We start from the raw sequence: 22,053 nt of genomic DNA, 5'->3' as shown, positions 1-22,053 counted from the left end.
ATGTCTTGGCACGAGTCTTTGCCCCCGAGGCAGTTGGAGACACCGCCCTCGGACCTGTTCTGTGCTGGCAGGGAAGGTGAGATACCAGCAGTGCCTGCGGGGGGCAGGAAAAGAGAGGCTGGGACCAATTGATAATTGAAAATGCAGTAACTCCCCAGGCCCCTGTGGTGGTGGGCTGACAGCCAAGAGTTCTGAAGGAGTTTTAAGCATGAACTAGGGGAGCTGCTGCTACTAAAACCTGGAATTGCTTTAAAAGCAGCTCCTGGCGTGGAGGGGAGCAAATGGCCCCATCGCTAAGCCAGGTTCTCAGGGTGAGCTGGGGAACTGCAGCCCCCTACGCCTTATATCTGTACCTAGCAAAGGGCGTGCAATGATCATTAACAATAGAATAATAAGCCCCTGCTTGGTAGGTCACGCTGTAGGAGGGGCGAGCCAGCATGCGTGCTGCGAAGGAAAGCTCCTGCTCGTCTGTTGGAAGTTGTTGGCTGTGGTAATACCCTGGTGCATAAAGGAGGATCAGCTGTTGCAATGATGTAGATTGTCAAAGGTCTTTTGAAAAAGTCCCACACAGGCTGTAACTAAGTGACGTGTTCAGGGGGGGGGGGGCGCCCCACTATTGGTAGGGAACAAAAACTGGTGAGGAACCAGCACGCAAAGAATAAGGAGAAACAGTCAATTCTCATGATGGTAAAAGGTTAAAAGTGGGACCTGGCGCTTCCCAGCTAGGCTGGGTGGTGGGGCCGCGATTTCCTAGTGGGCTGGAGAGGGGGTGAGCAGCCAGCTGGCAACGTTTGCAGATGAGACACGATTATTCAGCCAGGAGTGAGGAACATCAGTGAGCCGTCAGCAGGCCAGGTGAACGGGCGACGTGAGAGACAATTAATCTGTGTGCATAAATGCAAAGTAATGCAGCTGGGAAGGAAACCAGGGAAGGACTCAGCTGCCTGAGAGGGTGTAAATTAAGGCCCTGCAGGAGAGCGACCTGACTGCCACTGTAGGGAGCTCAAGGGAGGCCTCTGCTCACGGTGAAGCTGGGGGCCAAACCAGCCGAAGTGGGGCTCCATAAAGAAGGGGACGGAGAGCGGTCAGAAGTGTTGGGCCCGTCTATCCATCAGCCTCAGCGGGATGCTTGGTCAGTACTGGTCCCCCCGCTCCCGAAGGATATTGCAGGAGCAGAGGCAGCCAAAGACGAGTGACACGACGGCTCAGGGGTCCGCAGACAGCATGGTGGGAGCGGGAGCTCAGCAGGGAGACAAGGACGCAGGAGGTGATGAAAGGCCAGAAAAGGCGGCTCAGGCGCGTCTGTCTCCGCAGGGGCCTGTCGGTGTCGGTGACGGTGAATTCAAAGCGGAGGGCAGGCGGTGCTTTTCCAAACCCCGTGTAGTTAGCCCGGGGGACTCCTTGCCACAGGCTGTCACTGCAGCCAAGAACTCCGCATAGGCAGGTTCTCCATGTGCAAGGCCAGCCCCTCTGGCGCTTGCTGAGTGAGAACAGTGCGAACGCAGGGGGACAGGGCTGGGAGGGGTTCAAGCAGATCACCCCTCAGTGATCACAGCTGGGTTCAGGTAACTGGCCAGCTGCTCTCAGGGGCAGGGCACGGGAGGAGATGAACCTCAGGACTGACCCCAGCGCTCGGTTCCTGACGTCCTGAGCCAACCAGGGCACTATGGTGGAGCTGCGAGTTTGCCCCATCCCACTCACCCAGCGCCTGCCATAAGACGGGTCAGCCCAATGGTCCATCCAGCTCCGCAGGCTGTCTGCTGCCCACGCCAGGGCCTGCAGCGGGAATGAGCAGAGCAGGCCCTCGAGTGACTGTCCACTCCTGGCAGTTGGATGTTCAGGGGACCCAGCACGGGGGTTGCAGCCTGGCCACCTTGGCTAATAGCCACGGACGGACCCGTCCTCCAGGAACTTACCTGGTGACAGTTTTGGCTTCACACCATCCCCGGCCGGCCAGCAACGAGCTCCCGGCAGGCGCAAAGCTCAAAGCAGGGAACGAGGCAGCCCCAAACGCAGCGGCTCGGCCGGGGGGGCCCGGCCCCTGCAGAGCTGTGGGGTGGCTGTCGCCGACCCCTCGTGCTGGCAATGCCCAAGGCAGCATTCCCCCTTGCTCTGCTCCCCAGGGCAGCACAGCTGCAGCAAGTTCGCTTTGGCATGCATGGGGGAGCGGGCTGGGCTCAGCCCATCCAGCACCGAACTCTGCTGCATCCCTGCTAAGGCACCCAGACCGGCCTGCAAACTCCTGACCGGGAGGCAGGTGGCAGCTCTGCCTGCCAGCCAGGAGCAGCAGCCTGCATGGGGCCGTAAAAGGCTGAGTGTGTGGAGCACTCGGAGAGGCGGACTCGGGCTGGCGTCCAGCCAGGCCCCAGGGGCCTCAGGCCGCCTCCGGCAGAGAGCGCCAGGGGATCTTTCACCGCAGGGCCGCACCGGTGCAGCTCGTGGTCCCCTCACCGTTGTTTAATCTGAGAAGCACAGTGCTGGGACGGGGGCCAGGGAAGAGTGCCCCACGGTGCCCCCCATCCCTCAGCGCAGCGCCCAGGGCATAGAGGTCAGCGCAGACTCAAGGGGCGGAACCCCCCATTCCCTGCAGCGCAGCGCCCCTTCTCCCAGACTGGAACACTGAGCTAGCACTGACTGCAGGACATTCCCCGCCTGTTGCCTGTGGCCCCACGGTCTGTGCCTGGGCTGGAGACGTCCTTCAGGCCCTGCTGCGTCGCTATGTGGTGCTCTGGGTCAGGGCTGCGGGAAGGGGTGGCACTGCCGGCATGTGAGCGGCAGAAGAAGGTGCCTGGGCAAGGTGACGCAGCTGAGTCACTGGCGAGGAAGGTTGCTAAGATCAGCTCCTGGCTGGCGCTGGTTGCTGTGGGAAGGCACCAGATGGACCCAGGCAGCGGGACGCTGCAGGAGCCATGTGCCCAGTTCGCAGAGGAAGGCTAATGCTCCAGGCGGAGGCCCCAAGCGGGTGGGGGATGGCCGGCTGCCCGCATGCTCAGTGGCAGCAGGCTGAGGTGGGGGCATGGCTCTTGGCTGTCTCGTAGAGGCTTCTCCCCCTTTTCTTTGGGAACATGGCTCGGGAGCAGCCTGAGCTGGGGGGTGGGGCTAGCTGTATGGCCAACCAGGCCGGGCCCAGCAGGGCTGGAGACAGCCCTGCGGGCAGCTGCAGGTCAGAGCTCATCTTCACAGCAGGAGCACGTGGGCTTCAGGCCGAGGCTCGGCCCCCGCCCGGGAAGCAAGGCAGCGCTAATGAAGGACGACGCGGGAGAAGTGGGGTGTCGGCACCTACCACCCAAGGTGCCGTGGCAGTAACCGCACTTGCTGTGTGGGGCTGGGGGCCGGGCCGGGCCGGGCCGCGCCGCACGGGGCTGCTCTGCTCACGCTCCCCAGCAGGGCCCTGCCCTCGCCTTCCTGCTGGGGCGAGCGGGCAGCAAGGAAGGAGGCAGCGTTCGCCTGGCGCCCAGAGGGCCAGCAGAGCAGAGCCGTGGGGTGAGGGCGGCCGGCCTCGGCTGACCAGCGGGGAGGGTGCTGGGCCTAGGACACTGCTCCTGTCCGAAGCCTCACGCTGCGCAATGGGGCAGCCAAAGTCTGTGCGTGGACCAGAGTGGGGCCTTGGACAGGGGAGCGAGGGGGGTGCTGGGCAGAGCCCCAGGTGTCCCAGCTGCTGGGGCCAGAGGGCTTGTGGGATGTGTGGAGCGTGCAGGGGAGGATGGTGGGGTCCTGCCCCCGGAGCTGCTCAGAGCAGCAGGCCCCGGCTGCCCTCCTCGCTGGCTGCCTGCCTGGGCTGGCTCGGTCCCAGGAGGGCAGGCGTAGCTGGGGACGGGACGGGACGGGACGGGGCGGGGCAGGTGAAGGGGCCTGTGCCCGGCTCAAGTAACCAGTCTGTTGTGTCTGACTGCGGGCAGGAGCCGGCCGGACTCCCACCCCCAGCTCAGGTAACCAGGGAGGTAAATCAGCCAACCCCGGGCGGCTCCTATCACCTTGGCACCAGCCTGTCCCAATGGATGGAGCTGAATCGATGCCCACCTGCTTTAAACTGAAACAAGCGCGTCCACACGGGGCTTTCTGGGGGTTAACTCACTGCGGGCAGCCGCTGTGCAACGGCAGGGCCCGAGATGACTGGGGGCGCCCGGCCAGGCTCCGTGACTGTGTGCAGGGCCTTGCGGGGCGGGGGATGAGTTGGGGACAGGGGGTCCTGGAGGGGCAGGGCGGCGAGTGGGTGGCGTTGGGGGGGCTGGGGAGTGATGAGGGGGGGCCCTGGGGGCTGGGCGATGTGGGTGAGGCCCTGGGGGTGAAAGGGGGGCCCTGGGGGGGCCGAGCAGTCAGTGGGGGTCCGGGGGGCCCGTGTCCGGGGCGCGGCGGCGGGCGGAGCCGGTCCCGGTCCCGCCCCGCCCCGCCCCGCCGCTGCAGTGTCTCGGCTCGGCTCGGCTCGCGGCTCGGCGCAGCGCAGCGGAGGGAGGCGGAGGCGGAGGCAGGCGGCGGGTCCTTCCCTGCGAGCGCGGCAGCGGCTCCCTCCCGCCCCCGGCCCCGGCCCCGGCCCCGGCATGGCTGGCGTGAGCTTCGGGGCGCACCGGCTGGCGCTGCTGGCCGCCTACCAGGAGGTGATCGGCGAGGACAGCCCCACGGACTGGTGAGCGCGGCGCGGCGCGGCGCGGCCCGGCTCGGCTCCCCTTTGTCCCCGCGGCGGCGGCGGCGGCGGCGGCTTTGTGCCGGGCGGGGAGGGCGGCGCGACCCCCGCCGGGCCCGCGCCGCGGCCGCACGGAGCGGCCCCAAAACGGGTCTTGGCGGCGCGGGCTGGGGGGGCCGGGCCGGGGCCCCGCCGCCGGATCCGCCGGTCCCCAGGGGGCCCCGCACCCCAGCGAGCCCTGGCCGGACTGCCGCCCCCAGGTGCCCCGGCCCCCGCCCCCGAGCTGCGCCCGCTCTCCGGGCCCCCCCGGTTCCCAGCTGCGCCCCCAGACGCTGCCCGGCCTGCGGGGGGAAGGGGCCGTCGGCACAAAGGGCACAAAGGAGGGTGGGGCCGGGACGGGCTGGGCGGGGGGCTGCGGGGCTGGGCGGCGGGCGGCGGCTGGCGGGGGGCGCTCGGGCCGCCCGCCCTGCGCATCCGTCCCGCGGCCCCTCGTGTTCTGTCGCTGCCCGCAGCAGCCGGGCTCCCGGGCTCGGTTCCCAGCCCTGCGGTCTGGCTGCAGCAGGGCGCATCCCCCCGCGGGGGCGGCTCCTCGTGTCGCCCCTTTCTCCGGGCAGGGACCGTGCCCACCCTCCGTCCCCGGCCCGGGCTGGAGGACAGGGACAGGGACAGCTCCCATCGCTTCCTGCTGGCGTGGCTGGTGCAGGTGCTGGAGACGGGCGCCCACCCTGTGCCGGGGAGACGGCGAGGGCAGGGGTGCAGGGGCCTGAGCTCAGGCCTTTGGAGCAGGCAGTGAGGTCACCAGACCTGCCAGCACCTTGGCTCGGCCACATCCCTTTCCGAGGAGCCCAGGAGAGCGCCAGCATGCCTAGAAATCATCCTCTGCTCCGGGCCCGGCCCTGGCGCACTCTCACGGCTGGGCCCTGCCGGGCTCAGGCTCTCTGGGAACCACGGTGGCATTTCTGCATCATGGCGTTGGCCGTAGCTCTGGATTTCCGGGGTTGACGCTCGCTCTGTCCTGGCCCGGGTTAGGGGAAGGCCCTCTCAGCTCCGCACGGCCCTGTCGCTGCTGGTTCTTTCTCCTTCTCCTCTCACAATAGCCAGGGCTGCCCCCTGCGCACGCTAGGCACGCTAGGTCCATGCCACCCCGCAGCGCACTCTGGCCAGGACTCCGGTCCGCATGGTAGGAGATGGGTCAGGAGTCCAAGTCTCCCTCCGGGGTGGAATGGCAAGGTGGGCCCCTCGGCCGGACCAGTCTGTGTCAGTGCCTTCTCCGGGCGTGGGGCTAGCAGCCGCGGGCTGCCTGCGGTACAGCGGGGCTCCCTGGGCTGGGGGCCCCGAACTTTTCTCTGCACCCACTTGCTGGCCCACCGCCGAGGGCGGAGCTGGTATCTGCCGTCTGCCCCCCAGCCACACCCGTCTCATTTACATTGACATCGCCCGCCCTGCCCTGCCCTGCCCCCATGTCTCCCCTGCTCCTGGTTCTGCCCCAGTGAATGACCCAAGTCTGGCCTTCGCTTCTGCCTCCTTCAGCCCGTCCTGGCTGCCCTCCCCCCCTCGGCCCTGGCTCAGTGTTCTGCTGTCCGCCCTCTTGGCACTTTCCCCCAGCTGCCGCCGCTGGTGAGCTCTGGGGCCTGCGCGCCGTGGGGCCCCCACGGGGCCCCTGTCTCCTAGCAAGTCTGCGCTTCGTCCCCCCAGCTGCTGCTCTGCTCCCTGCCCCACCCCGCCCCAGGAAAGGGCCAGCCGCTCTCCTCCTCCAGAGCAGCTCCCCAAACGCTTCACAGAGGAGTAATAACGGGGAGCAAAGTCGCGCGGGCTTGCCGGGGAGACGCTCTCAGGCCGGCGCTAGTGAGCGTGCGATGCCGCCGGAGGGGCTGTGAAGGGGTGAGCGACGGGAGCTGGGGCTGAGCGTGGACCGCGGCTCCTGTGGCGTTCGGAACTGCATGGAGGAGCGGGGTCTGGGCCTGGGGGAAGCGCTGGAAGTGGGGAGGCTGGGAGGAGGCGCTCGAGGGGCCGGGCTGAGGTTAAAGGCAGAGCTGGGGCCGGAGCTGAGCCCAGGGCCTCGGCATAGAGGACTCTCCACTCCGGGCAGGCTGGGCTGCCGGCTCTGGCGGTGGCTCTGAGCGGCCGGTGGCCGGTGCGTGGCAGCTGAGGAGGCCGGCAGGAGGGAGGTTTTGGTCCTGGCGCGGAGGGAACTGGCCCGGGGATGGGGGCGTGACGAGTGGCTGGAGCCGGAAAGAGGTGGCCATTCGGGCTAGCACTCGGGGACTGTGTTTGATGGAGGGGCCCAGCTGACCTGGGAGCTCAGCCAGCTACGGGCCGGGGACGCAGGGCTCAGACTGGAGGCCAGGCCCTTGTGGCCCTAACGTCTGGAGGGGGCTCTCTCTGGGGGCCTGGTGGGCAGCGGCCTCCTTCAGAGGCTCCAGGCTGACCGCAGCCTGCTGCCTGGCCGAGTGGTCGGGGCTGGAGTGCTGGCCTGGGGCAGGTGGCTTGTTCCTGGTCTGCAGGGCCTGGCACGGCCTGGCTGACTCCAGGGCCATCGCCCGCTGTCCGGGGCGCGCCAGACATGGGGCCTGGTCCCACCTGAGAGGTGGGGCCCAGCCCGCAGCCAATACCATTGCAGGATGCAAATTGATCATGGCATTTGATTGGCCCCGTGGCTAATGATGTCACACACGGGTGAGCATCGCCCCGCGGGAAGCCTGGCGCCCACCAGAGACCGGCTGGGTGAGGCCAATGGGGCATGAACCGGGCAGCAGGGGAATGGCCCCAGTGCTGCCCCTGCCCTGCCCTGCCCTGCCCATCGGAGCCCCGGGGGCACCGGCTGCCCACTGTGGTGCACCAGGCCCAGTCCTGCCCTGCTCAGCCCGGTGGTCACCCGCGGCTGGCCCTGTGCGCCTGCCGGCTGTGGGGTGGCTGGCACACCCGTCTGTCCAGTGGGGGCAGGACAACGGGCCCCTGTGCAGCTGGCTCCCAGCAGCTGCCGCGGCACTGGGCATGAGCTGCCTAACGGCGGCCCCAGAGTCCCTCGGGAGGCCGGGAGCTCTGGCCACCCACTTCTCGCCCCTTGGCCGGGGGACGCCCCTCCTCGTCCTCACATTCCGGGGACAGGCGGGACCATTATGATCATGCAGCCTGGCCCCCTGGAGAGCCCAGCCCCAGAGCTGCCCCAGCCCGTTCCTGGAGCAGATGGCTGGGGTGAGTGCGGCTGGGGCTGGGGGGCGGGGAGCGGAGAGGATTCCTGGGCGGTAGAGCTGCCAAAGCTGCTGAGAGCAGCAGAACCAGCTCCCAGGCAGCCAGAAGAGAGCGGGGAGGGGGAGGGGGCTGGCTGGGGCTGGGGCTGGGGCTGGGGCTGGCCAGCCCACCCCGGGCTCAGGCCTTGCGCCATCCTTTGGGCTGAGACCTACCCCCTCCCCCCGCCTCTGACCCTCCGGGTCCCTGCCTGGTGCCTGTTCTGGGGCTGGGCCCAGCGGCTGGGCCTGCATTGTTCCTTTATGAAGATCTCACTCAAGGGCAGGGAGCTCTGCTGGGCGCAGGGAGGAGGCGGGGGCACAGCCCCACTCCCCGGGGGGTCGGGGGTCGTTCCCAGGGCATGGGCGGCATGCTGCCTGCGAGGGTAGCCGGGGGCTGCGGGTGGGGAGTGAGGGGCATCGGCAGCTGTGCAGGGAGCTGGGGCTGGAGGGGGGGGCTGCCCTAGGCCCAGCCTGGCCCAGACGAGGCTCTCTCTCCCCCCCCCCCCCGGCTGCTCGCGCAGGGAAGGGGATGTTTAGTCTAGGCTCAGGGCTTCCCCTCCCCCGAGCGGCCCCGCCCCCACCCCGCCATTACTCCATAGGAAAGGAATTCGGGCCTGTTTCCGCACCGTGAAACACGTGTGCGCAGGCTGGGCTGGCTTCTCCCCCCTCCGTGCCAGGGGGCACGGGGCTGGAAGGGCCCAGGGGGTTTGTGAGCGGCCCCCAGCCCCGGTCGCTCCCCTGGGCCGGGTGTCTGAGCCAGGCACCGGGCCCTCATCAGGGGCTGCACGAGGCCGGGGTGGGCGGGGGGTCAGTGCTGCGCCCCGGGCACGGCTGGCGACATGGGGTGGCTGCTGGGGGGAGGGAGGCATGGCAGGGCAGGGCTGCTAAAGGGATGCTCTGAGGGTCCCTCAGGACTCCAGGTCCCTTCCCCAGGCGCAGTCGGAGGGGCTGTGCCCCTGCTGCCTCCCTGCGGGATTCCAGCATCCTGGGCATCCCCAGCCGCTGACGAGCCCCCCCGCCCCAGCCCTGCAGCCTCCCAGGACAGTCCGGGAGAGGCTTGGGCTGAGCGGCCTGAGCCGGCTGCGGAGTGACCGGGCTGGCATGTCCGGAGGGCTGAGCCCAGGGCTCGGGGGGAGGCGATGGCAGCTGGGGGCAGCGTCTTGGAAGAGCGAGGCCTGGCTGGCAGAGGAGGCTGGAGGGGCCCTGTGGGTGTGTGAGGGGCTCTGGACACAGGCAGCGACCCGACGTACCAGCACCTGCAGAACTCCCTGCTGCAGGAGCCGGGATGCAGAGGGGCTCGGGCTGTCTCTGCCCTGGCCTGTGCGGGCATTGGGGCAGGTGGCAGGAGAGTCGAGCCCCCCGAGGTGAGCTGCGGTCTGGGCCTTTGCAGTCTAACATTGGCCTTCGTGTCCGTCCTGCCATGCCAGCCCGTCAGCCCTGGGCTCGGGGACGGGCTGCAGAGATGCCCGGTGCGGCTCACTGACACCAGCACTGCACCGCTGGCCTGTGGCCAGGGACACAGGGAGACAGAAGCTGCTAAAATTAGCTGCCCATTGTGTGAATGACTGGAAGGTCAGGCTGGTTTCTGGCTGCGCCGGGCCGGGCCGGGCCGGGTACCTGGGCATGCGCTGCAGGAACCAGAGCTCCCGGTGGCTTTGGTGCTGTGCCACTGGGCGGATCTGTGCCACCCTCTGTGGAAAGGGGGCTCCCGCCCTGGGGCAGCTCTCGGACAGCCACTGACCCAGCCCCAGGCCACGCGAGGGCAGGAAGCCAAATGAGAGAGACAGGCCAGAATCCCTCAGCCCCCGCTTGTCGTGTGCCCATGTTCTCCCAGCAGCACTGCTCTGCCTCCCTGCCGCTGCCGCCCCCAGCTCTGACCCCCCCCCCGACAGTGCTACTCCCATCTGGCTGAATCCAGGCGGTGCCTGTCCTAGGGGAGGGGTCCCAGCCCTCGCACTCGAGTCTCCTCTGCCTCCAGCCTGTGGGTCCCAGGCTCCCCATCTGCCAGCGGTCCCTGTGGAGGTGGGGCAGGGCTCAGGTGCCCTGGGCTGCGTGTGCTGGGGGGTGGGGGCAGGGGCAGGATTGGCAGCGGGAGGGACCATGCTGCGGCTCCGGGTGATTGTTCCCGTCGGTGGCACTGCGCACGGTGTTGCATGGACACAGAGTGTCGTGGGGAGATGGGGGGCAGGTGGGAAGGGGCCTTGTGGGGACTGCGAGCTCCGGCTGCACCCACTCTGTGTGCTGGTTACCGGGGAGCCGGGGGCTGGAGGAGGGATTTGGTGGCTGCTGTTGGCGGGGGTGCCAGGGCTCTGGGCTGCAGCAGACCCAGGCCTGTCCCGGCTTGTGCGGGTGGAGGGCAGGGCAGGGCCGGGCCCGGGGAGGAACCTGTGCCCTGCGTGGCCGGGTCGAGCTCCCCTGTGCCATTATCCGTCTCGGCTCCGCACCGGCTCAGGGTCTGGGGGCGGCGTAGCCAGGAGGCTGGGCTGTTCGGGGGCGTCGGTCCCCAGAGGTGCAGCTGCTCCTGTCCCGCCGAGCACTTGGCATGGACGGGCCTGTGGGACCGGGGGGCCTGTACCCACGGCTCCGTTTGGTGCTGCTGAGGGGCTGGCAACACCCACGAGAGCCGTCCGCAAGGTGAGGACATGGTGCTGCATGGCTTCCCGGCTCTGCGGTGCCCCTCACTCCTGACCCACGGCCCCTGCCAGCCCAGCCCTGCCCCCCAGCTCTGCGGTGCCCCCCACTCCTGACCCACAGCCCCTGCCAGCCCAGCCCTGCCCCCCAGCTCTGCCGGTGCCCCTCACTCCTGACCCAGTTCTTGCTGGCACTGCCCATGAGGCTGGAGCTGGTCAGTGTTCCCTTCCTACCCTCGGGTCAGGAGCCCGGTGTGGTTGTTCCCTCTCTGCGGAGGGCCAGGCCCATCTGCTGCCCCGGCCCAGCTGTTCTCTCAGGGCCGCCTGGAGCCAGCAGCAGCTGCCCAGCCCGGAGGCTTGGCCCGGATGGAAGAGGGGGGCGTCGCTGGGGCCCTGGGTCAGGTCAGTGCTAGGACTGGAGCAGCTTCCTGCTCTGAGGGGAGGGGGGCTTGGGCCTGACCCCAGGGTCCTGCTGCCTTGGACGTTGCTGGGCTGGTGGTCGAGGACTTGTAGCGTAGCCTGGGCAGCCCTGGGGTGAATGGGGCTCGTTAGTCCCTGCTGGGGAAGGGTCCAGCTGGGGGGGCCAAACCCCCACTGGCAGCAGGCTGGGGGGCCTAGGGTTGAAGCCTGAGGAGCAGGGCTTGTGATTCTCCCTCCCCCTCTCTGGGCCTCGCCTGCCCTCTGTGAAATGGGGCTAATCTGACTGCCCCCTCCCAGGGTGAATCCAGAGGTGCAAAGCTCCTGAACCACAGCCGGGGGGGGAGGGGCAAGAGGTCTATAACCAGCTGTGCCCATCACTGGCTGGATCCAGGCACCTCCCCTGACCCCTGTGGGATCCTGGCGTGCTGGGCGGGTGACGCTCAGCCAGGCCGCAAGGAGGAGCTGGGGGTGAGGGGACCCCAGCTGGGCATGTGAGAAATAAGCTGCCCAGGCAGGTGCAAGGCAACAAATACCCCTGACCCCCCTGAGCCTCCTGCAGCTGCTTTGTGGGTCAGGCTGATGGGGCAGCGGGGGGCATAGAGGATGGGGCAGTGCGCTCGGGGCTGGGGGGCCGGATGGGGCAGTGTGCTCAGGGCTGGGGGGCCGGGTGGTGTGCTCTGGGGGGTGCGGGGGATGGGGCAGCGCGCTCTGTGCTGGGGGGCTGGGTGGTGTGCGTGGGGGATGGGGCGGCACGCTCGGGGCCGGTCTGCAGCGGGCGTTGGAGGGGCAAAGTACAGCAGCTCGGCCCCCGTGTGGGCACCTGCCAGACACCAGCGCCTCCCGCTCCGGCCTCCCCCGCGTCCCCCACTAATCACCTCGTCCCAGCTGGATAGCTGGGTGGTTGCCATGGAGACAGAGGATGCTGGTTGCCTAGATAAGCTGAAATTTCCATCTTCGCCCACCAGCCCTGGACTGGTTCCGCCGGCTGCCCGCCCCCGCCATTGGGGAGGGGGCTGTTGGGGGTGCTGGGGAGCTGCTCTGGGCTGGGGGCCAAGGCTGCAGGGCTTCGTGTGGGGTGGGGACGGGGGGGCTTTCCCAAGCACAGCCGGGAGGGGGGGCGGTATCCAAGGAACTGTCGCCATGGAGGACCCATCATGCCCTGACGGCTCATTGATTTGCTGCTGCTGCTTTCATTCCTCACGCAGCCCGGGAGTGTGAGCCGCTCTGGCTTCGCCCGGGGAGCACTGCTGCTCCGGGGGGTAAATAGTCCCCTGCCCTCGCAGGCTGGCCCCAGACTGGGGGGGAATCCTGGTCCCCTCCCCCACCAGTCGCCTGCCTCCCCCATGCCCCCGGGTCTCAAATGTGACCTGCCATCATGTTGCCTGGACCAAGCCCCCCGTCCCGTTGTGAGCCCCCGACACCCATCTTCCAGCCCTGTCTGGCCATCGCCTTCCTGTCCCAGCCCCTGCCCCAGCCCCCCAGTGTCTGAGTGGCCCGGGGGGGGCAGGACTCGCCCTCCACTCCCTGCTCTCAGTGATGGGCCAGGAGCTGTACTGCAGTGCCCGCGTGCCGGTCCAGCCCCATGCCCCCACAGCCCCCGGCTGCCACTTGGATTCTAACCCCCGCTTTGCTGGTGTGGTGGCACCAGAGCCACGTGGGGGCTTCTCCTGCCCCCTGGTGCCTTCCTTCCCCTGCGGGTGTTTGCTCGAGGGCCGTGTCCGCGGGGGCAGGCGGTGGGTGGCTGCCCGGGGCTGGGCCCCTGCTCGCTGCTGACGCTCAGTCTGCTCAGGGGGGTGACTGGGGCCGGGCAAGAGGCAGCAACTTGTTGGGAGACGGGCTCTGCTGGCGGCCACCGCTCTGCGCTGCCTTCCACTGGCTTGGCATCAGGCGTGTGGCTGGGTGGAGGGCGGGTTTTACCCTGGCTCGCCCGTGGCAGTCCCAGGAATCTCCTCCCCAGCTCTGGGATCCCCACAACTGCAGGACCCTGTGCTTGGGGCTGGATGCGCCTGCTTCTGGCCTGTTCTCTGCACCCCCCCGGCCGCGCCTTTCCCCTTTGCTCTGGGGAGGGCGGCCCGGAGCCAGGCTGCTGCCATGTGCCCCATTCCCACTGCTGGGGTGCTGGCAGGTGTGCTGTGCGTGGGGGGACGGTGCCCCAGCGGCTGGGGGGGCAGGTTTTGGGCCGTTCTGCCCTGGGTGCAGTGGGCTGTCGCTGAGTGCTGTGGCTGCACCCTCTGCACGTGGCCCCCCCAGTACATCCAGCGCGGGGACAGGGACGAGTCGCTGCCCCTCACCTGCTCTCCTCCCCCAGGGCTCTGTACACCTACGAGGATGACTCCGACGACCTGAAGCTGGCTGCCTCGGGAGGTAAGGTTCCCTGGCTCCCAGCCCCCCAGCCCCCACCTCGCTCTGCTGGGCCGCCCTGCCCATGGCCATGGGGATTCCCTCCCTCCTGCCAAGGGGAGCCTCTGGGGGTGCAGCCTAAACATCCCTGCCCCCAAAGAACAGACTGTCCCTGCTTCCTCCCTGCCCCCCTCCCCCCGGAGTGGACAGACGGACTGACTGGCCCTGCTTCCTCCCTGCCCTGCCCAGGAGGCGGCTTGCAGGAGCTCTCCGGCCACTTTGAGAACCAGAAGGTGATGTACGGCTTCTGCAGCGTCAAAGGGCTCCAGGCGGCGCTGCCCAAATACGTCCTGGTCAATTGGGTGAGTGGGGCCAGGCCCTCCCTGCAGGGGAGGGTCCCTGTGGTGGGGGGAGGGGGGACAGTCCAGGCCTGCGGGCTGGCGATGGGGCTCAGGGGCTGCTGTGGGTTCACCTTGCCTGAGCCTGGCCGTGCTGTTCTGCGGGGTCGGGTGCCCGCCGGGAACACGCTGCCTGTTCCTAGCTGATGGATCTCCATGGTAACGGGGCTGCTGCTCGGGGTCCTGCAGGGACCTGTTCCTGTCCTGGGGCTAGTGACTGAGCATCCAGAGTTTGCCAGTGCCCCGCCCTTGCCGTTGCGGGCTGCGAGAGCAGGCGGGCAGGGCTCCGGAGAGCAGTGCACACTCCCGGGAAGGCAGGGCCCTGCCGGCTGCTGGGCAGCGCCGGGAACGCGGGGACTCGGCGGTGCTGGGGTCGAACCTTGGGAAAGGCTCAGACGAGCTGGGAGAACGATCCGGGTCTGGGAAAGCTGCCTGAGGGGGGGAGCCTGGCGGCGCTGGGTCTGTTTAGCTGAACGCCGAGGAGCGGGTGACGTAGGCACACAGGGCCCAGGGTCACACGGGGAGCAGATTGCCGGGGGCAGGGGCCATCAGTCCTGCAGGCCACGGCAGGAGGAGATCCGGTGCCTGGAGACTGGAGAGACACAAAGCAGACGGGCCTGACGCGCCAGTGGTTGAGGAGCTGCTGGCGTTAATGGGGAGTTTCCTGGCCGCGGGAGGTGCTGGTTCTCCTTCCCTTGGAGTCGGTAAATCCCGACCGGGCACCTCTGTCTGGCTGAGCCAGGGGTGCTGGGCGCTGCAGCCTGCTGGAGCTCAGGAGGGACGGTGCCGTGGGACATCTCCAGAGCCCCTGGGCCGGAGGCTGGGCAGGGCCCCTCGGGATGCACGGGCCCCTTAGCTTCCCAGGGACCCCGCTGGGGCTCAGTGGGGCCGGGCGTGCTCTTGTGCTGCCACCCAGTGGAGCTCTGGGTCCCTGCAGGGCCCTATCCAGCTGGGGCGGCGGGGGTCTCTCCAGGCCCTGCCCTGGCCCCCCCGGCCCGCAGTCCCCGTCTCACGCCCCTCTCCGTGCTGTGGCAGGTTGGTGAGGACGTGGCCGATGCCCGCAAGTGTGCCTGTGCCAGCCACGTGGCCAAGGTGGCAGAGTTCTTCCAGGTCAGTGGGGGACGGGCTGCTGTCTCCATTGAGGTGGAGTAATGGGCCCAGAGAGTCAAAGGTGTTCGCAGGACCCAGCGTCAAACAGGGCCAGGCTGGGACCGGGTTTGGTGTCCAGAGCCCCAGGGCAGTCGCCCCATTGAACATCCTTGGGGCCCGGCACTGAAGATACAGACCAAGGAACCAGGCAGAGCCTCTGGAATGTCGAGTCTCCAGCCAGGCTTTTAGTGCAGCACCGTCCCGCGCGCCCTTCGCTTTTGCGGGGACTCATGGGAGGCACAAGCCTTGTCAGCCGCCCCTTAGAAGGTGCAGAGCAGAGGAGGGCGTGAGATGCGCTGGAGCTGTACGTCCGACCCGCTTCCCTGGAGGACGGAACAAGACGAACCCAGAGAAGGGGCGAGAACAACGCTAGAACATGCAGCGTCTCTCTCTGGGGCTGCCTCTCCCTGAGAGCAACCCCTGCGAGACCTGGCAAACTCGGCCCAGCCTGGCGCTTCAGTGCTGCAGAGACAGGCTCGGCCGGACTGGCTAGACAGGGCTAGGAGAGGGACGCCCTGGGGTGAGCTGACATCGCAGGCGGTGGTAGGAGTTAGCTAGACCCGGTGGTGACACCCTCTGGGCCCGCTCTCTGGCCCAGTCTGGTCAGGACATTGCTCAGGGTCAGGAGGAAGGTTTGGGGTCCCGGGCGACGCTGGGGGGTGAAGCTCCTCCCCCTTTCAGCCACCCAGCGTTGCGGAGACCAGATTTTGGCCCCAGAAGGGAGTGGTGGGTGGGACAGCCAGAGCCCTGGTTATTTTGTCGACCATTGAGGCCTAGTTTCCACACACACCTCCACCCCCCGGCGGTTGAAGACTTTCCGGTCCCCCACTGTTCTTGTTCACCAGGCATGAGCGTTGCACTGGGCTTGAGGGGTCCCGAAACCTTTAGGTGTGGCCTGGTTGCATCTTCCCTGTCACCGGCTGTTGACCTCGGAGGATGTGGCGCCCCCCGCACAGCTCAGCTCCCAGCGAGGTTCCTGGGGAGGCCCGGTTAGCACAGCGGGGGTTCCCCCAGAGCCGTGTGCCTCGCTACTCCCCCCCCCAGAATCCCAGGGAGGGAGGCGAGCAGGGCAGCCCGGCTGGCTGGGGCCTGGCGAGGGGCTGGGTGGGGGCTGGCACTGCTTGGGGGGCAGAGGCTGGGCTGGGGAGGGTGCAGCTCCGCTCCGAAGCAGCTGTCGGCTCAGATCCCCGCAGTGCCAGTGCGATGTGCTCCCGGTGCCGGCCCGGCTCTCCCATGCTGGTCTCCCTGTGCAGGGTGTGGACGTGATCGTCAACGCAAGCAGCGTGGAGGACGTTGACCCGGGGGCCATCGGGCAGCGCCTCTCCAACGGCCTGGCTCGGATCGCCAGCCCCGTGCTGCACCGCCTGCGGCTGCGCGAGGACGAAAACGCTGAGCCCGTGGTAAGGGCCCCGCACGCAGACGGCCTGCCCCAGCCGGGGCTGGAGGGGGCAGAGCAGGCTCGGGGAGCGCCCTGCTGCTGCTGGCTCCCCGGACTGGCGAGGTTGCCATGAGCCCCCTGTCCTCAGCCGGTTAGAGACCCTGCCCCTGCCAGCGGGGAGGGAGCGAAACTCAGCTGCTCAGGGAACCGGCCCAGTCAGGGTTTGGGGGCTCTAGGCTGGGGAACTGGCCATTATGGGGAGCCCTCCGGCCCCATGTGGCCCAGCTCGAGCCTGGGGGTGCACTGGACGCCTTGTGGGACTCAGCACAGGACCCCCCGACCCCGGCCTGATACGGGGGGGGACGTGACATCTCCAGTGGCATTGACCCATGTGGGAAAATCCCCCTTGCTGCAGGTGCTGCCCCCCCCCAGTGCTGGGGCGCTGCTGACCCCCCGATTTCTCTCCCCGCCCCCGTTCCAGGGCACGACCTATCAGAAGACGGACGCGGCTGTGGAGATGAAACGGCTCAACCGGGAGCAGTTCTGGGAACAGGCCAAGGTAGGGTTGGCAACGGGCCTGGGCACCCCCGGCCCAGTTGGCAAGTGTCTGCAAAGCCCCGCGCTGCCATCAGCCCAGACGCAGCCTCCTGCCTCTGCCCCTCGCTGGCATGGCTGCCCGGGAGTGGAGAGGGGGCCCCCAAACCAAGTGGGGTTGGAATCTGGTGCATGGGGCCAAACCTGAGCGGTGCTGGACCCCGGGCCGCCCTGGTGCCGAGTGTGGGGCGGGCTTGCTCTCCCTCGCCCAGCCCCTCTGGCATCACTGCAGGGGGGACTGCTTTGGAAGGGTGAGGGCTTTGGGGCTCACTTTCAGGTTTTCCCCAAGCCCCCCAAAAAACCTCTCTGGGGCCCTGCACATGCCTGACTGCCCAGCTGGAGACTGTCCATGAGCGCTGCCCCTGTGGTGCTGGGGGCCCCGGCGGGCGGACGGACACAGGCTGGCGGGTGCATGGGGAGGCCGGGTGGCCGGGTGGGAGCCAGGAGGTGCTGGGGGGTCCCAGCGGGCGGCCGGGCGGGGCCGGTGGCTAAGTGGCTGCCCCCGCAGAAGGAGGAGGAGCTGCGCAAGGAGGAGGAGCGGCAGAAGGTGCTGGAGGAGCGGCTGCGCTTCGAGCAGGAGCGCATGGAGCAGGAGCGCCTGGAGCAGGAGGAGCGAGAGAGGCGCTATCGGGAGCGCGAGGAGCAGATCGAGGAGCACAGGCAAGGCCGTGCTGTGTTCTGGGGGGGTCGGGGGCTGTGGCACCCGGCGTGGGGCGTGGGGCGGGGCTGGGGGCTGTGTTCTGTGGGGCGGGGCTGGGGGCTGCCCCCGCAGCTGCTCAGGCCCCCGCTGACTCTCTCGCAGGCGGAAGCAGCAGACGCTGGAGGCGGAGGAGGCCAGGCAGCGCCTGCAGGAACAGTCCATCTTCGTAAGTGACGCGCTGGGACCCGTGCTCGCCAGGGGCTCTCCGCTGCACGGGGCCATGGACCCGGCCCCCGCCTGCGGAAGGGGCCCTTCCCTCCTGAGCCCCCCCGTCTCCGCCCCAGGGCCGGGCGTGCACTGGGTGCGGCGGGATGGCTTGGATCCCGTGGCGCTTCTCCGCTGGGTTGCGCGGGGGGGGCCCGTGGGGCTGCTCTGCCCGGGCTGGGCTCTGCAGCGGGGGCTCGGGGCTGACGCTGCCTCTCGCCCCAGGGGGAGCCGCAGCCGGAGGAGGAGGGCCAGCAGCTCAAGAAGTTGGAGTCGGAAGTGGAGGTGAGCCATGCTCGGCCGCAGCCGCTTTCCCTGCAGGGGGGCAGCTGTGGGTCAGGGCCGAGCCAGCCCGTGGGGGTCTAGGGGTGTGTGGGGAGGCCAGGCCATGGCAATGTGGGGGCCTGAGGCTCGGGCCAGCGCGGGATGTGGGGGGCAGGGCTGGTGGGGTGTGGGGAGCGGTGGGGGCCGGATGTGGGGCGGTCCCGCGGGGGGCTGGACAGTCACGCGCCATCTTTGCCGTGGCAGGAAGCTGCTGCCATCATCGCGCAGCGCCCCGACAATCCCCGCGAGTTCTTCAAGCAGCAGGAGCGGGTTGCCTCGGGCGGCTCCGACACCACGTCCCCCTTCAGCCCCCGGCCAGGTGAGGGGGACAGGGCAGGGCGAGGGGTGTGGTGGGGGCAGGGCAGGGCCCGGCTCTGGGCATGGGGCGGGAGCAGGTGGGGACGGGCGGGGGGAGCCCCGGCGGGCCAGGCAAGGGGGATTGTCTGCCTGGAGCTGCAGGGCTGGGCTGGGAGCCGTGGGGCCGGGGCCCCGTGTGCCGGGCAGGGCTGATGGGGCTGAGAGAGATGCAGGTGTCCCACCCCGCCCCCCCCCACACACAATGCCCTCGACCTGTTCCTGGGGTGCCGCCCGCTCCTGGCAGGGGGGCTGGTGCTGGGAGACTGACGGCTCTCTTCTGCTTTCTCTGTCTCCGTGCGTCTGTCTGTCTGTCTGTCCGTCTCTCACAGGTCGTCTGCACTGTCCTTTCTTAAAGACACCTGACAGTGGGCCGCCTTCCTCCTCCTCCTCCTCTTCCTCCCCCCCGCGCACCCCCTTCCCCTATGTCACCTGCCACCGCACACCAAGCCGCTCCGTCCCATGTAGGTAGCAGCGCCGGGCAAGTGGCCCAGGCCCCACTGCTGGGGGGAGCCCATTGGTGCTCAGGGGCACCCCTCGACCCCCCCGTGCCCCCATGTGCTCCCTGCGCAGGGCACGAGAGGTTTGTCCCAGGAGACGGGAGGAGAAAGCAGCCGTGGTGACCAGGCGGGAGAGCCAGGACCCTCCTTTCTCACAGACGCCCGCAGGGCGTGGCAGGGCGCGCAAGGCGGCTGGGGTGTGCTGAGGGCGGGGGGCGTGCCAGGGACCAGGAGCTGGCTGGGGTTCGCTTGGGGGGGGGGGGGGGGGCAAGAGCCTGGCTGCAGTAGAATAAATATTTAACCTCTCCCTAAAATGGCAAAGGAGTGACTGGGTCAAGTGGGGGCCGGATCGCACCTTTCCCGCCCCCCCCGGGCCTGCTGCTGCACTCCTGCTCCCCACTGCCTGGCCAGTCTCTGCCACGTGCTGGAGCCAGGTCCCATCGGGGGGTGACTGCAGCACTAGACCCTGAATTCCTGGCTGGAGCGGGGCGGGCGGCACAGGCCCCTGTGAACGCGGGGGCAAGGCATGAAGGGGCTGCCCCGTCCTCCAGCTGCTGCAGAACAGGCTGAGGCCCCGAGGGCCTGTGCCCGGGCAGGGTGCCCACCTGCCCCCGGCTAGCTGCCTGGGTGCCCAGCATGGGCCTGAGGGGCAGCGGGGGCAGAGCTGTGTCTTGAACTCTTGGGGGAGAGGGGCTAGGTGTGTGTGAATGCCGGCCCTGCGTATTTGCACCCACGCCGGCGGGCGAGGGCTCGGCCTGGGCCCCCGTCAGCCTGGGTCTCGCTCGTTCGCAGGCAGCCAGTCGGACGCTCACAGAAAGGCCTCGGCCTCGGGCTGCAGCCCCTGTGACGCCAGCACGGCCTCCACGCCCGTCGGGGAGCAGATCGAGAGGGCTCTGGACGAAGTGACGCTGCAGGCCGCGCGGAAAGGTGGGGCGGCGGGGAGCCGGGGGTCTGTCGGCTCTGGGGAGCCGGGGCTGGACGCTCATTCTCTGTCTCCCCCTCCGTGCAGACTCGCCCGGGCCCAGCAGCGAGGGGCCGGCAGTATTGACGGCAGACACGCACTGGGCCTTCGAGGAGCCGCCGGGGAGCCTAGCCTGGCAGGGGGCTGACTGGACAGCGGCGCAGGAGGGCGGGCCGGGGCCCACCGAGGACCTTGTGTTCCTGGAGCCCAAGGAGCCATTGCTGCTCCCGGTGGCTGCGCTGCCCGCAGACGCCGAGTCCTTGGCCCCCACGCAGCCGCCCGGCCCCAACCCCGAAAGCCTCATCGACCTGTGGCAGAACGACAGCAGCGCCCCCGCCCCGCCTGCCGCCTGGGAGCTGGTCGCGCCTGTGCCGGGGCCCCCCCTGCCCATCCTGGTGGAGGTGGAGGTGCCGCCAGCCAGCCCCGCGGCCCCTGCCTCTGCCCCCCCGGCCGCCAACCTGCTGAACTTCGACGAGCTGCCCGAGCCCCCGGCCACCTTCTGCGACGCGGAGCAGGACGCGGAGCCGGCCAGCAGCATCGCCATGGAGGGGCCGCACCAGCCCACGCTCAGCTACCAGCACGCCCTGCAGGAGGCTGCCGGGGGGCAGCAGCCCCCCCCTGCCGCCCAGCTGCTGACCAATGGGGAGATGGCCCAGAAGGAAGGCATGCAGGTGGGCTGCGGGCCCGATTCAGGGTGATGCCTGCACCCCGAGCCCTTCCCCCAATCCTGCCAGGCATGAGGCTGCCTCGGGCACCTGCTTTTTCCCCCCCCCCCACCCCCCCCGGCGGGAGGCCCTGGCTATGCCCGCCAAGCCCCCAGTCCCTGCCACAGCTGGACGCCACCTCTCCCAGCACAGCCCAGCTTGGCCTGCAGCACTGGCAGCAGGCGGTTGGTTCCTGGAGCCAGAGTCCGCCCAGCTGCCACCCACCCCCTGCCGCTGGACCCGCTGCCCCCTCCGGTCCCTGCTGCTGCTGACGGCTCCCTTCTCCTTTGCAGGCCAGCGAGGGCTACTTCAGCCAGTCGCAGGACGAGGAGTTTGGCCCGGTGGAGGAGCCTGCAGCCAAAACGCCCCCGGCCGTGTTCTACACCAAGCCCCCAGGTGAGTGGGGGGGGCGGCCTGGTGCCCGCCCTCTGGGCGCAGCGCTGGGCTGCCCTCCCTAACCCCACCGCTCTCCGCAGAGATCGACATCACTTGCTGGGACGCTGACCCGGTGCCCGAGGACGAGGAGAGCTTCGGGGGCAGCGTCTAAGGCTGGGCCCTGTGCGCTTGACTCCCGGAACCGCCCCCGTCAGATCCCGGCAGTGCGAGACGGCCCCGGCGCTCTCCGGCTTGTAGCCAGAGGCCTCTGCGCGTGCCCCTGTGCCCGGCTGGACGGGCCAGCCCCGTGGCACCCCTGCCCCCAGGGCAACTTTTACAGCTTTCTTCTCTCTCTCTCTTTTTAAAGTTGTCTCCCTAGGAGCCATGTCGATCCGATCCACCCGCTCCCCTTCGTTGGTAGCTCCCCCCCGCTGCCCCTTCCTCTTTGGTTGAGCTTGTCCATTTCTCCCAGCCCCTGGGGCCCTGCGGGAGGCTGGGCAGCTGGTGCTCTGTGCATGGGGCAGGCCCTCCGGCTCTGCCCAGAGCCTGGAGCACTTTGCACGGATTATATAAATATGGCAATAAAACGAAGCTGTGAGGGTGAGGCTCTGGCTGGCTGTACCCCCCGCGATTCCGTGGCGACCGCAGGCCCTCCTGCAGCAGAGATCCCTGCCCCCATGAGGGGAAGGCATTCCCCCTTGGGGGGCTGGGAGAGTTAGTGCCAGGGTGCTTTCTCCCTCCGACTGAGGCTGTCTCAGCTGCAAGGATACCGCCAGTCCCAGTACAAGGCCATGTGGTGACCCCCCAAGCTGGCCCCCCTGCACTGCCCCCCTGCTTTGTCCCCCCCCCTTGCTTGGTCCCTTTCTCACGTACAGTAACTGTTTTTTTGAAAGCACAAATTGTGTAATGGCAACGTGCTCATGTATGTTAATAAATAAACCAATTCCAACCAGGCTCCGGGCTGCACCTGGCTGCGTTCTTGGGGGCGCTGGGGGAGCGGGCTGCGCTGGACCCTTGTAGTATGGGGGGGGCCCCCCTGCACTAGCCCTGGCCACAGGAGCAGGGCTCTGGGCTTCAACCCCAGCTATGGCCGAGCAGCCCCCATGCACCTCTGTGAGCACTGTCCCCCCGTGGGCTGGCCAGGTCGGTCCTGGCTGAGCTGCCGGCCCTC

At 68.7% G+C, this 22,053-nt stretch overlaps 1 protein-coding gene across 3 annotated transcripts; it reads left to right on the top strand.

Annotated features, from left to right (window-relative positions):
* The first annotated feature begins 4,404 nt into the window (after positions 1 to 4,404).
* Positions 4,405 to 21,836, top strand: DBN1 (drebrin 1). 3 transcript variants are annotated; one of them, XM_067535124.1, is made up of 15 exons: positions 4,405 to 4,624; positions 13,210 to 13,265; positions 13,491 to 13,603; positions 14,675 to 14,749; positions 16,042 to 16,188; positions 16,648 to 16,725; positions 17,269 to 17,420; positions 17,563 to 17,626; positions 17,890 to 17,949; positions 18,193 to 18,307; positions 18,675 to 18,806; positions 19,635 to 19,769; positions 19,852 to 20,474; positions 20,801 to 20,903; positions 20,984 to 21,836. In XM_067535124.1, exons 1-15 carry the CDS (start codon positions 4,539 to 4,541, stop codon positions 21,052 to 21,054), a joined length of 2,010 nt encoding a protein of 669 aa, XP_067391225.1. In that variant the 5' UTR covers positions 4,405 to 4,538; the 3' UTR covers positions 21,055 to 21,836. The 3 variants fall into 3 exon arrangements, with proteins under 3 accessions (XP_067391225.1, XP_067391227.1, XP_067391231.1); XM_067535126.1 differs by lacking the exon at positions 18,675 to 18,806 and having other exon boundaries at positions 4,408 to 4,624; XM_067535130.1 differs by lacking the exons at positions 18,675 to 18,806; positions 19,635 to 19,769 and having other exon boundaries at positions 4,408 to 4,624.
* Positions 21,837 to 22,053: the final 217 nt, after the last annotated feature.

This window comes from Emydura macquarii, unplaced genomic scaffold (assembly GCF_026122565.2).
Source record: "Emydura macquarii macquarii isolate MOO-44397 ecotype Brisbane River unplaced genomic scaffold, CSIRO-AGI_Emac_v2 contig_378, whole genome shotgun sequence".
NCBI lineage: Eukaryota > Metazoa > Chordata > Testudines > Chelidae > Emydura > Emydura macquarii.
Note: the sequence above shows the minus strand (reverse complement) of the source record. Positions and strands in the feature narration are given on the sequence as shown.